Source organism: Sinohyriopsis cumingii, chromosome 8 (assembly GCF_028554795.1).
Source record: "Sinohyriopsis cumingii isolate HCF-2022 chromosome 8, ASM2855479v2, whole genome shotgun sequence".
NCBI lineage: Eukaryota > Metazoa > Mollusca > Bivalvia > Unionida > Unionidae > Sinohyriopsis > Sinohyriopsis cumingii.
In genome coordinates, this window is record NC_142968.1 from 31,049,735 (window position 1) to 31,063,941 (window position 14,207).

The 14,207-nt window shown below is 33.6% G+C and overlaps 1 protein-coding gene across 1 annotated transcript in view; it reads left to right on the plus strand.

Annotated features, from left to right (window-relative positions):
* Nucleotides 1-12,448, plus strand: part of LOC149793230 (uncharacterized) — a 58,739-nt gene extending 46,291 nt beyond the window's left edge. Inside the window, exons 9-12 of the mRNA XM_089968966.1 lie at nt 2,084-2,254; nt 8,920-9,087; nt 11,116-11,243; nt 12,275-12,448. Coding sequence (XP_089825092.1) covers nt 2,084-2,254; nt 8,920-9,087; nt 11,116-11,243; nt 12,275-12,433 — 626 coding nt within the window. The 3' untranslated portion in view covers nt 12,434-12,448. The remainder of the gene's footprint in view (nt 1-2,083; nt 2,255-8,919; nt 9,088-11,115; nt 11,244-12,274) is intronic.
* The last annotated feature ends 1,759 nt before the right edge of the window (nt 12,449-14,207 follow it).

The following is a 14,207-nucleotide window of genomic DNA, read 5'->3' on the forward strand; positions in this document are numbered from 1 at the left end:
ACAGGAATTTCTTTGTAAAGTAGAGTTTACGAATATGTTTTCATTGGATTGCAGTTAATATAAGCTATATCTTCTTTCGCCATGTCTTTCTAGTTTTCGTCATGTCTTTCTTCTTTCTTTCTCTTCTTACATTCTACCCATTCATCATTAAAATCGTCATCATCGTTATCGGTTTTGTTCCTACAATATTAAAGGACAGAACTATTTTGCTATAATTTAACTATATTTGTTTTTAAACAAGTGCAGACATAGCGACCTATGTACCTTAGGAAATAATTATTTATTGTTATATTCTGTGACCTAGACACCCGATTGGACGTTTAATCGTTGTATACAACATTATTTGGAATTTTGGCATAGTCTCACGATTATCCTTAATATTGATGGCTTTTATCGTGGAACAGGTTTTACCTTAAAAAGCATCTTGTCCAAATTGCAGATTTTAAGTAGAACACATATTGGAACTTATATACATAAAACGGGAACCAGCGAAGTAGCATCGCGCACGTAACCGTTTATTTTTGTTGTTGAAAACTCTTATATGAAATAAAACTTTAAATAAATTAATAATGAGCTGGTGATTTAAAAGATATGAAGTATTGCACCTTATTTTTGTATTCAGCATCGTTCAATAATATATTTCAGACACAAATAATGCGCATATTTAAAAAAAGAAAACTATATTTATTGACGACAAAATTTATTTATAATGCAATGAGCATTTTGGATAATTACACTTTTAAATTATGGCAATGAAAAAAACATCGGTCACTGTATGGATTTTTGGCCTAGTCAAGTTGACTGGGCAGTATGAACGGCACGATCAAGAGACGGAATATCTTACAGGCATTTATTAAATCAAGTGATACCACATGTATTGACACTTAGTTTCGATATGAAAATCGTTGTCTGAAGTCTTAGTGCGATTATCTGATAACCAAGCTTTTAATTTCAACAAACAATAATATTTATATAAAAAATAAATATAAACGTAATCTGTGATAACTGTAATATTACTTCGTATCGTGAATGAAATCGTCCAGTTACTTTGGTTAAATATGTTTAAGGATTTACTTAACATTAGCTTTAAATAAGCAGACGTTCATGAATCCCCATTAACTAAATAACGAGTGAGCAATGAATTCGTATATGACAACCGTATTCTACATTTAAGCGATCCCTTAAAATCATTAGTCCCAGCTACTAAAGAAATTTTAAATAAGAGTATTCGAAAGCAGATGACTGAATTTGGAGGATACAGCAATAGAAAATAAAAAATGAGAGAACAGGTAGACAAAGAATTAACAGAGTACCGTATACGAATAATAAATTTGAAGCGTTACAAAGCCAAATTGGTGATAAAAAGATAATATTGTTAAAAACCTGGACAATAACAAAACGAAAAATAACAACAAAAATAAAATCATATATTGATGTATTCGAAACTGATACGAAATTATTAAATGAAATTGTTAAAAAATATTTAGTGAAACAGAGATGAAACTATTACAGACTTAAAATAATGAAATTCAACAACACAGATTAGGCAATTTGAAGAAAATTGCACAACTATGGTTTATAGCTGCTGTAGTACACGTGTAAGAAATGATGACTGCTAGCGCTAGCTAGAGTTTGCAGGTGCAAAAATGAAAAAATAATCCGGAAAATTCGTAGACTGATCACTCAGCATGTATTATTCACACGTGTATAAAATGAAGTAACCGTAGACAAAGGTATGATAACAATATCAGTACTCATATATTAATCAGCATTGCTTTTGGCTTGATTTTTAAGACAATACAAAACAGATTCATATGTTGGCTTGTTTTTGTCTTGTCGATGATGCAATAGGTTAATGGCATAGTGTTTTCTAGGTCACTTTATATAATAAAATGAATTTTCATTTGGTGATAGTGGTATTTAAATTGAACAGAACAATTTTCAGGCCTTGCATCTATTACGTTATCTATTGTAATGCGTCACCTTACTTGTTCTTGTAGTGATTATTCAAAATAAAAGTAACTCCAAAACTTTGAACTGCAAGATAATCTATATTATTCTCGCATATATTGCTCACTTGCAGTGAACGGTGGATGGAGTACTTGGTCTCATTGGAATTATTGCAGCCTGACCTGTGGTGGAGGCAATCATTTCCGGGTTCGCTTTTGTAACAATCCTTCTCCCGCTTTTGGTGGAGCTTCGTGTAGTGGTTCAAACAAAGAAACGCAAACTTGCAATAATCAACCATGCACAGGTAAGGGACAAAGTATGTTTGGTCCAGATACTTATAGTTTGCTCCCCAGAATTTGTGTATACATTTAAGTGTTCCGGTTATGTTATTAGCTGTCCCTTTCTTTTTCCTCTTCTTTCAGGTTTTCGTGAACTGCATTGAACTGACTTTGGGATAAAGACGTTATTCTTTCATTTCTTTCTTCTTTTTCTGTACCATTTTGTCAGAATAATCTCGGCCATCTGAAAATGAAAGGTTTAAGTAGTGTAATATAACACTGGATAATATGTCTTAAAGAGAGCATCCCATCCATAGTGATGGATGTTATCAATGCATTTGGTTGACCTAAACAAGATTTTAGACTTGTTCCTACCAAATTGACACGTGTAGTGGTAACTAGCTTTGAAGCATATATACTGTTCACAAGAAAAGACACACATCACTCTCTTAAAATATATTGTTTCAATACATACTTCAGAGAAAGGTCGAGTCCTACCCGGAGACAAAATGTTTACACTAAAGGTGCATGTTGGTGGAAGAATACCATGACCCAATGTAGAAATAACCACACTCTAAATCATACAAAATCAAAGATTTAATAATTCTGGTATTTGTTGCAATTATTTTGAAGTGAGTTTTAATATTTAGTTTTCATTGTGAATTACAACGATAAATGATAGAAAATGCTACTACTCTTATAAGGTCTTGAATTGGTGTATATTACATATAGTGACAGTCATCCGGTGTCGAACTATTGAGCCGAATGCCCATCAGTCATTCTGTGTAGCTATACTTTTGTAATGCTCCAAACGCTTTGCAATTAAGCAAGTGTTAGTTAGCGTTTGACAGGTAACATCATATGCCAGTTTGACTGACACGTGGTTATCACTTAACTTGCAACGAACATTCAGATGTTTCTATTACTATGCCTTTAATCTAGGTCCAGTTTATAATGAACTAGAAGACATATTTTTCAAAGTACAAACATGAACGGTATGTTAGGGAAGTTCAAATCCATCTCTTGCGAAATAAAACCTTTAGTGCAGTTATGACTAAATGTGGCACTATCGTATATTCCTTGCTCACTTTGTATAAACTTATCTTGAAAACTATACTTTATTCATGTCATAACATACTATTCCATTGTTATGAAATGAAGCGAGTATTAAATATATATCAATATGCTATCTGAGTTTACTGCTTGGGCGTTTAAATTAAGAAATAGGTAAATATTTACTAGTAGCATAAAAGTAGATAAGGTACAACAAGTTTGAAACAATGGAACACATTTTCACATTGAAAAGTGTTATTTCCAGACCTGTACATTGTACATTACTTTAAATATTACTATATAATTTGACTTGAGTATTTCGCAAATCAAAAAAAGCAAAATACATAGAACCACACATTAGTTAATTGATATCAAGTAAAATTAAACAAAATAGCACAGCTACTCTGCACTGTTAGTTAGCATAGCAAGATATATGGCCCAAAACATAATCAATTAACGTCTTTTAAACCTTTCGCTGTGAAAAGTCATATTCATTAATTACTGATGTGCGTTTCAGTGCAGATATGTTTCCAATTGTTCCATAAAAATAGTATTTTATAGTAATGTTAAATAGGATAACCGCAGTGAATGTTTATTTTTGCTACTGCACAACTGACCTTCGCATAGGCCTCCCAGCGAGTTATACTAGTAAAGACCGTATAAGAGAAAATAATGTCTGTTTCTTTAATGAGGAAGAGCAAATACAAATATAGTTTTATACTAGCCGCAATATGTTGAAAAAAATCTATAACAGGAAATAGGGTATATTAGCTGAAACGTTCACTTTAATACTTTTCTTTATAGCATTTGTAAATTAGTTTGCAAATCTGCCTTCACCGTCAGTATGATCTGCGAAACAGTAGTAGTTGAGACATAAACCTGAATTTTTACATAACCGTGGTAATATACCTGATAATCTGTTAAATATGCAGCCTATCCAGTTGCAGGACTCTGATTTGCGAGAAATTACAAGCCGTTTGGCCATTTTTGTCAACTTCAGTTGTGGATATTTCCTCACAGGTCACATGGAATCGAAAAAGTCTAAAGAGGCCCAGTCTTAGAAAATGCCCAAATTGTTAAATTCACCCAAATTGATTTTTGTTTGTTGGATTGCTGGGGAAATGAAATATTCAAAACGGCCAGCCCCCATTTTCTGGTTGGGCGTTTGCTAATACGTATGCCTGAAGGTCATGCAATATATTTGTTCATATCTATGCAATTAGTGATCAAATATTTATTGTTTACACAAATCAAAGTGAAGACTACTACTTTCAGAGACATGTATCATAACAAGATGATAATAAATACAACCATCCTTGATAGATGTTGAAGCTATGAAATATAGAGTTTAAACATAATCCGGACGAAAAGACTCAGGCATCCACTTACCAATGAATACAAGTTTTAAGTCGACATCAATCTAGATAGGTCTGATTTTTCAAGTGAACTGAACCATTCATGTTTCAAACAACACATGGGGTTAAAGGCCCAGTGTTATACTTGTTCCAGAAGACAAGCCAATAAAGACCCAGATGTCGGTACTGTGAAGAATCACGTCCTCTGAAGAATCTATCTAAGGCTCATATTTTCTACCACAATTTGCCCCCTTCCCTCCCCACTCCCCATAAAAGCTGCAGCAATCTCTGCCTTATGTATACATCTTCTCATGACGATTTGGATCAGGGTGGCCATGCATGGCCTTTCTATTAGCAGATAATATGACGTTAAGCCATAGAGCTAAAATATCAATTAAATATTAATTAGGTAGTACGATCAGTCTCACTTGACCAATCTGATACAATGGACCTACCCGGCAGAGCTTCTCCTGGTATAGTCCACATTCCTCACAGGAATGTAAAATTTCAGTAGATGCACTGGACTTGATTTCTTCAAAATGAAGTAGTTAAATAAACCTGTTCACAAAATATTTTCTGAATGTTTCAAGTTCTTCTCTGGTTATACAAGTTGTTTATGATCGATTGTGTTTGATAAGGGATAAAAATGCTTCCTCAAATTTAATTGTCACTTTTAAAAAAATCACCAATCTCGGTCAAGTACCAATTTACATATTACTTATGTTTTCATTAAAAGCAACACTTCGATTTCGAATAACTTTTGCCATTTTCATTTGCTTGGTTTTGAATTCCTAATAGAAATGGTATCGGTACTGTTTGACTTTATGTCATAAACATAATTGTCTTTTATGTGATTTAATGAATAGGATTCGGGGTGTTGAAATACATATTTGATTTCTTGTTACACTTGTTTTAATATCTAGACATTTTAATTTTCAATAGCAGCTGCTGTTAAAACTGAAATTTAAGTCATCTGTGAACATTGTCTATACTATATATGTTTTTGATATCTCTTCAAGAAAATACGTTTCACTATATGTGACAAATTAAGGTTAAATGGTATGTAATTATTTTCATAATACTGAAATTTCAAAATAGCAAGAAACGACACATAAAGTGATAACGTAAGATCAGTATAATTATGTATGATTTGATGCCTGTCTCTTGAAGATAAAATAAACTAAACCAAATATATGCCTTCATAAAAGTTTTCAATGCAACACGTTTTTCTTCTTTTGGATGTATTAAACGAATTTGAAGAAGATGCATTTTTCTATAATTGTCGTGCCCCTTTTTGGTTATTCCTTTGGTTAAAACTAAGCGTAGTCATTGTCCTGGCCTTGAGATCATTCCCCTAAAACCTCTGGGATCGAGTTCAAAGATGGCATTTTCTTTTAAACAATAGAGATAAAAATGGACTTTAGATCGTTCAGCCTCTGGAGGTAAGGGGCAATTGCGTGTTTTGGATTGGGCATAAGGTTGAAACCTTGTGTTGTAATAATTTCAGGCGAATCGAAGATAAAACACTTATGTGTATATATTAATATAAAGAAGCTATCTGCAATATTCACTCTATCTAAAGAATCAAAATCAGAGACATGCATTTTGGTGGACGATTAATTGCAAATTAAATGAAACATAAAATGAAACTGTGAGAATAAATCAGATTTAGTGACAGACACAAACCCTCTGGTGATTCTGACAAACAGTGCTATAAATGAACGTATTCCAGGTGCTATTGAAGTCGATGAAAATGTCCTTTATTTTGAACATCCGCCTCCTTTTCCAGTTGATTACCATGTTAGAACAATTAAGGACCACGCCACTATTATGTCCCACTAGTTGTAGTTCTCTAGTTCTCAAAGTCGTAAGCAAGTAAATTCAGTTAATAATCTCACTGTGTACAAAGTAAACTTATCATTGCTTCAACATGTTTTCATTTAGGGTCGTCATTGTTTCATTTTAGCATTTTGCCTATGCTAGGATAACTGTACTGATGCAAGCGGATGTGTGCTTCAAATAGGCATCTTTGTTTATTCAGAGTATGACTGTAGCAGCCATATTCCCAAGAGGTTCATTCACATACAAAAATATAGAAAATATACTAACGTTCTAGAATTATCTAATGACCTGTTCTCTTTACTTAAAATCAACTAGTTTTATACAAATATTTATCACTAAACTTGATGATTTTGAACTATTCATCCTTTCGTTATTGGGATATATAATTGTTCCTTACTTTTAAGGTAATATGTGTCTTAATTCTTAACACTTGCTAGCATTTGGTATATACAATGTATCTAATAAATTACTTTAATAATCTCGCTATGTGCATATATATATATATATATATATATATATATATATATATATATATATATATATATATATATATACATGCACTGCTCAATGTAATATTTTACTTTTTGATTTTTCATCCTTCTGCATCTTGATAAATACACTGATTCAGGTGGATGCATGATTGAAATAGATATTATGTTAAAATCAACGCAAGACGCTGTAGTATTCCTATTCATAAAATAATCATTCGTATACAAACATAAAAATATACGACCGCTCTACACCCATTTAATGACATGTTCTCTGTATCGCGTAACAATTTGCTAGATGCAGATCTTGGTCACAAATCTTGATGATGTTGAACTGCTCATTATTATTTTATTGACATATTTATTTCATACTTTTGATGGAATATATGCGAAGGTTCTTTATCCTTGAAATCATATATTTCATTTTATGTGTATTATTTAGTTCTTTTATATCTGATAGAGGAGATAAATAATCGAATGATATCACCATGATGATTAAAATGTAGGACTTGCCAGCAGTTGACATACACAAGATACAATTGTAACTTAATATCTGGAACCAAATGCGTTCTAAATTTATTGTGTTACCCAATCCATTGGGATGTAGTTATCACAAAGTCCCTGATATAGGGTGGTCATATTTGTCTGAAATGGAGGGAAGACTGCAGCGGCAGACGAATATACTTTATCATGACTTATTGGAACTGTGTTCTACAGGATTTTACATATGATACATACACTTGGCTGGTTAATTATATTTATTTGTGGGTTCTTGTATATATAAATACCTTGTACATATAAGGAAAATAGCAAAAGTTAAAGTCGAACAGCAAACTAAAATTATTAGGTTTTACCTAGTCGACGGGAATTGGTCAGACTGGGGTCTATGGTCCTCATGCACGGCCACTTGTGGTTCGTCCGTTACTAGAATCCGAACAAGAACCTGTACCAATCCGGCGCCGGCTTCAGGAGGGGCCAACTGCATCGGCACGACGTCAGATGTAGAGGCATGCAACATAGGCGCATGCCAAGGTAATGCATATTATTTTCATATGCAGATAATAGGTGTTGAAGTCTACTGTGAATAATATTGCAGTTTATGCTATAAACATTTAAGCCTACCGATTCATTCTTGGCAGACTGCGTGTTTCGTGTCTGTTGATTTGCTGTATTTAAAAAAGGAAAAGGGATAATGTGCTATATTGTTTTGCGATAAAAAGCCCGAAGGCTCCAACTGTTTCAATTCTTCATTCAAATGCAGATGAACCACATTTGTCCATTATAGTGCAGATCGCCAGTAACCAAGACGTTAGAAACAAGGATATATGTATCACTGGTCATAGTGATGTTCCAGTTATTGTATATTATTCTTAAGTACCTCAACGGATTAAGAATAATCCAAGAGTAAATCCAAGCCGATGCATGAAAGATTGGCTCCAAGTACAGGAAGCTTCCATCCCTTGCGTAATGTTAGTCATTGTCTGTTCATTGTCATCGTATCATAAGCTTCCTGTACAGCTCTCTAAAATATTTAGACAGTGTTTAAGATTATACCAACGTTTTAGGACGAGGTTATTCAGCGAAATACGGGTGGCAGTTAAGTCTTGTTTTACAAGTTTTCGGCTTATAACATTTTCGTCAGTCTCTGGATAAGTATTGGCCAATTACAACTAGCTGTACTTTTAACATTAGCTAGCTATACTTTTAACATAAGCTAGCTGTACTATTAACATAAGACTGCACATGTCAGCCTAAATTGAACCATACAACCACTTGTAATCAACTTTCCCTGGTTAGCAGGCTTTAGGTCCAATGAAACAATTATTTAATTCTTTACTTTATAACAAGCAGCAACTGCATATGTTAGGAACAATACATCTCTTTAGTTTTGTTGTGACGATCGGAATAGTCGCAAATGTCATATGCAAACAATCGAGCTATTTGTGCTTTTAGTTGATGGCCAATGGGCATTATGGACCACGTGGAGCTCTTGCAGTGTGACATGTGGAACAGGTGGCATAAGTAGTAGGCAACGCAATTGTGATAACCCCAGACCTTCCGCTACTGGAATATACTGTATTGGACATCCATACGAAATCCGTCAGTGCTCAGGACCAAATCGTAAGCAAAATATACAAGTTAACCAAAGTGTCTCGATGATCCACTGTGAAGCAATAGACATGGCTACATTTAGTTATACCGCTGAATTGCTAGAATCTCAGCTTTTGTGTTTAGCATTGTTTGGACTGAGTGAGAACGCAGTTTTATTTTGTACTGATAAGCATCATCTTTGATAACTTTCTTGCCGTCTGTAGTGACTTACTTTTAGTTATATCAATTATCACGGAAATATTGCCGGACATTACTAGTGGCCAAAGAAGTGATTTTATTTCATCGAAAACGAACATACATATAGTACATTAATATTTTAATATAAATATTTAGGAACGTTTTGCAAGATATTAGTTATGTCTAATTTATAAAGGACACTTTCAAGATTGATGAAGAATCAATATAAATATTATCTTTGCGTATAGCATACTATTTATAGAAGTGACAAAAATATGTTTAATGCTTGAGCTTGAGAACAGAAGTGTTTGGCCTAAGGACAACAATACTTTCCGTTTGAAACAACTATACTTTATATCATGGGTCTCATACACGCATGCGGCCTGCCAAGCAGCATCCTATGGCTCGCAAAATGATGTGCGTCACAATATGTCATGAGAGGTTACAAAGTAACTAAATATTGTAGCACATAGAAGACGGTGAAGTTCACCGATAAGCGCTAAATGAAAATCAATAAAAGTGACTAAATTTCATCAAAACACACCAACTAAAGTCACTGGATTAAGCTAATAAACAATGGCAAAATGTCACTAAGGGTAACTTTAAGTCGCCAGTTTCAGTAACTTTGCAAGAAATTTGTCACAGAAGTGCTAAACAAAATTCACCAGGTTTGATCTGATGTTGTACTTTCTCATAGTTTTCCATAAGGGCCTCTATCGATTAATAGAAAATTGAGTTCACTCTAAGTTCACCGTCATTTGCATCCCTGTTTATTGTCTATCATATAAATATCAACAGCAGTATTATACAAGTTTTGTAATAGTGTCACTCTTTTACACTACATGACAAAATAACCAAACCCGATTCAGTAATGCATGTCAGAGAGTTTATCATTATAGTCAAAGTAGTTAGGGGAGATAACTTCCTATTTCTTTGCTCTGAATACTTTGATTTGTCTCATACGTATCTGGAACGATTATATACTTAGATGAAAAATAATCATGTCTGCTACGCACAAATGCCTGTACCAGTGACTTTGTATCATTTTTCGGAGATGTGTGCATGATCGAGATGGTATTGATGCTTAGAGGCAATACGATGTGTGCCCTTATTCGCGGGCTCCGACTTAAATCTTCGTTCAGTACGAATTAAAATTATATTAGATGTGTGATATATTTTTGCGATGCAGGTTTGGTTCTAATTAGATACCATTTGCATTTACTCATCATCATGATCAGGAAAAATTATAATCTATAAGTAATGCCAACTTCATACTCACTATTGAGCCGATATTGAATTTCGGGCTGACTATATTTAACAAATATTATGTGAGTGTTTCGGTTCCCATAATTTATATTGTTCATAGACTTTTAGTACATTAGAGTTTTTAGCACACACCGTGATTTAGTGTAAAATATTAGAGTTTCTAGCACACGCCGTGGTAATTCCTGGAGAAGCGTACATATTAACATTCAGTAATGTAGAGACGTAAACCGTGGAGCAGCGAAGACAAGAACATAGAGATGTGAGGACTAGCGATTGATACAAGTGAAACACCAACAAATAATAATAGTAGGTCCTCCCAGACTCTCATATTCGATATTATAGTCATAAATAAGTAACGAAATGAAGCTATTCCTCGGTAATGTTATGACATTTTATAGTATTAGGACTTGAGAGCTAGTACAATACATAGAGTAAGAGTATACCATATGATCAGCAAAGTATCATTCACGATTAACATGTGTATTTTTACCTTCTTTCCAGCAAAAAGTAGAATAAACAATTAAGATGTTTTAACTCTCCTGGATTGACCTTTACACTTATAATATCTACTGTGTTGTAGTGTTCTATTTTCAGGTCCGCAAGTTATACAAAGCGCACATAACTACACAAGTTCTTTGGGATCTCAGGTTGTAATTAACTGTCTTGTGCATGACAGTTTTCATCCACAACAAGTCCCACACGTCACATGGACTATTCCACTAGTAGGTTTTGCTTTGAGCTGTCTTACAGTGTCAATATGAGAGGAGGCCTACACAGGGGAGCCGCAGTGCTTCCGTGGTTAGGGTGATGGGCTCATTTATTTATCTTATAAATACTAACGTCTTCATACATACATACATACATACATACAGGGGGAGGCGTAAAGCTTCTGTGGCTAGGACGATGGACTGATTTATTTATTTATCTTATAACATGAAAACGTCATCATACATACAAACATACATACATACATACATACATACACACATACATACATGCTGTTTAAAATCTCTAATGTACCCTAATGTTTCGCTAAAATATTATTTCATCATAGAAAGGTAAAGTTGTGACAGCTTTTAAAGCGCGCTATGACTTGAAACTATGCGACGTCTTCTGATACCAACTGGGATGTATTCTCATAAGAAAATAGTGGATTTAACGACATTTCGCTAAATCGCAGACTAGAAATTCACAAATTCTTCGTACAAACATTTTAAGTGGCATTTTTTACCAAATAGTTTTATAAACTTAATTCAATTATAGCCTTTAATTAAAGGAGAATTCCAACGACAATATAAATATTACACATTTAATCGTTTTTGCCGATACTGCAATAGATGTTTTGCACTTAAGCAGAATATGAAGGAAGACTCAAGAAAACCAAAGACACCGATATTAGACCTTTCGTTATTCTTTATACCATTTTGGAAGTAACGAATACGATAAATATAACAGAAGCCATTGCTACTCATAATGATAACGCTTCATCTTTTTATCGTTATTTATACCTGTATTACTTCTAGTGTTCCTTTCTTAGCCATGCTCCCTACAAGTCTACTTCTTCTGCTGCTCCTGATACAACTGCCACTGCAACTGCTGCTGTCACTATTGATCTGCATCCGTTATTACTTCTGTAAGAGCTGTTGTAGGACTAATACCACCAACAATATTATTCTCTACTTCAGACGTAATCAGTTTCATCATCGCCATCAATACAATTTCCATCACCAATGTTCATTATTATCTCTTTCAGATAGTCGGCCATCCCTTCCCGAGAAATTTGAAACAAGTTCAAGACGGATCCCTTGTGATACAAGGATTGACAGTGGAAAATTGTGGCCCTTATTTTTGTACATTGACCACTGATTGTGGCACATATGATTCACCGGACTTCTACGTCGCTGTACATTAGTCAAAAGCAGTATATAGTAATGATGTCAGTAAACAATTTACTCTGTGACCAGTGATCTTTTTTTTTCAGTAGTAAAATAACAGGTACCAAGGTACAGGATATTACTATCTTCTCCATTCAATTCCTGCACACCGTTATATATGAAAAACTTACTCATGACAAACACATGCTCAGTACAAAGTCAAATCCGTGTTCAAGACGAGGAATATACAAGTCGAATTCTACAATCAATGTTGGAGATGGTTTAAAGATCACGACCATCGTGCTAAATATATTGTTTGCACGATGAAAACAAGTTTTTTATTTAAAAAATTAAATCTCACAAGATTATTATGATCTTGTGAGAACTTAATACAATACACATACGTGTTTAAGGTTACCCACCTACGCCACAATATTTCTAGTAACGAATGATCCCAATCATTTGTTATGCTTTCGAGATAAGCGAGTTTACAACGAAAAACGATTTATCACTATCTGATGAAAAGAAAGGTTTATAAAACTTTAAATATGTCAAACACTTTATCATACTGAATCAGACAAGTCTAGTTCATCGTTGAAGAGGTGAGGTAGAGGTTATAAATGCATTTTTTTATCCTAGAAGATAAAAATAAATTAGGGAACAAAGTAAAATTAATTGCAGTTCTCGACTTTTACAGTGGACGTGAGTTCCATAAACGAAATCATCACATGCTATTCAAGTTCAATTCGAATTAGAAGTTATTTACGTCAAGTGTTTTTAAAATGTAGTTTAAAATAAAGTTGTGAAAGGACTATATTGAATAAGGGCCATTTTCTGCCCCCGTTTGTATGAAGAAAAAAAATCTTGTAAATATCATATCTCTGTGTCTCATTGTATTACTCGATGCATAAATCACCTTATTCTGCATTAAATATGTCTATAAATTTCTTCTTCATACCAAAACACGACCTGTGAACATGGGCTGGTATAGGAAATTTAGGAGAAAATGATACATTTGAGCAACTTGAAACTAAAAATAAGATCTAAGCTAAGGCATGCTCAAACAAGGTATTTACACAAATTGATTAATTTTTATGAAACGTTTTGGGTTCTCATGTTAACGTATGTGAGGACGTTTGCGCTAATCATAAAAAACGAAAAACTTCTTGAATTTTGCTGTCTTTTTATCATTGTCGTTATTATCCCTGTTGCACGGTAGCTGCCTACGTATCGCTACGCGTGAGCAATCAGACCTGCATTTCTAGAGTGCGCTATATTATTTCCTTCATTATTCTATTAAACAAATTCCGGGAATAATAACTATTCAGATATTTAGAAATCAATGTTATCCATTCATTTCTCTCTTTCTTCATTGTTTCTCAATTGCTTGGGAACACGATTTTTCGAACAGGCACTGAAGGGGAATTTGGAATTATATGTAAACAAATATTACGTGGAAAAAACATAAAATTGAATTGCATTTTTACAATGCCAATTTTTTGCAAAAGCATGCTGTAAATAATAGGATGAATACATTTATATTATTTATTTTATACGTAAATAACAGGTTTTTTTTTTTCTTCATTGCCATCAAGATACCGTTTGCTACGTTGAATTCACTCACTATTACAGTGTAATTCCGTACATGTAATCTTTAAATGAATCTGTCAATTTCCAGATGGAAATAACAGTTACAACCAGCGTATGTTTTCATTAAATTTTGTTAACTGGGTCTTTATTCATATAGTAACATTATTAATTCTTTAAAACTAAAGCATTAACTGGGCAAACAACAAATGATCGTCTGCAGTT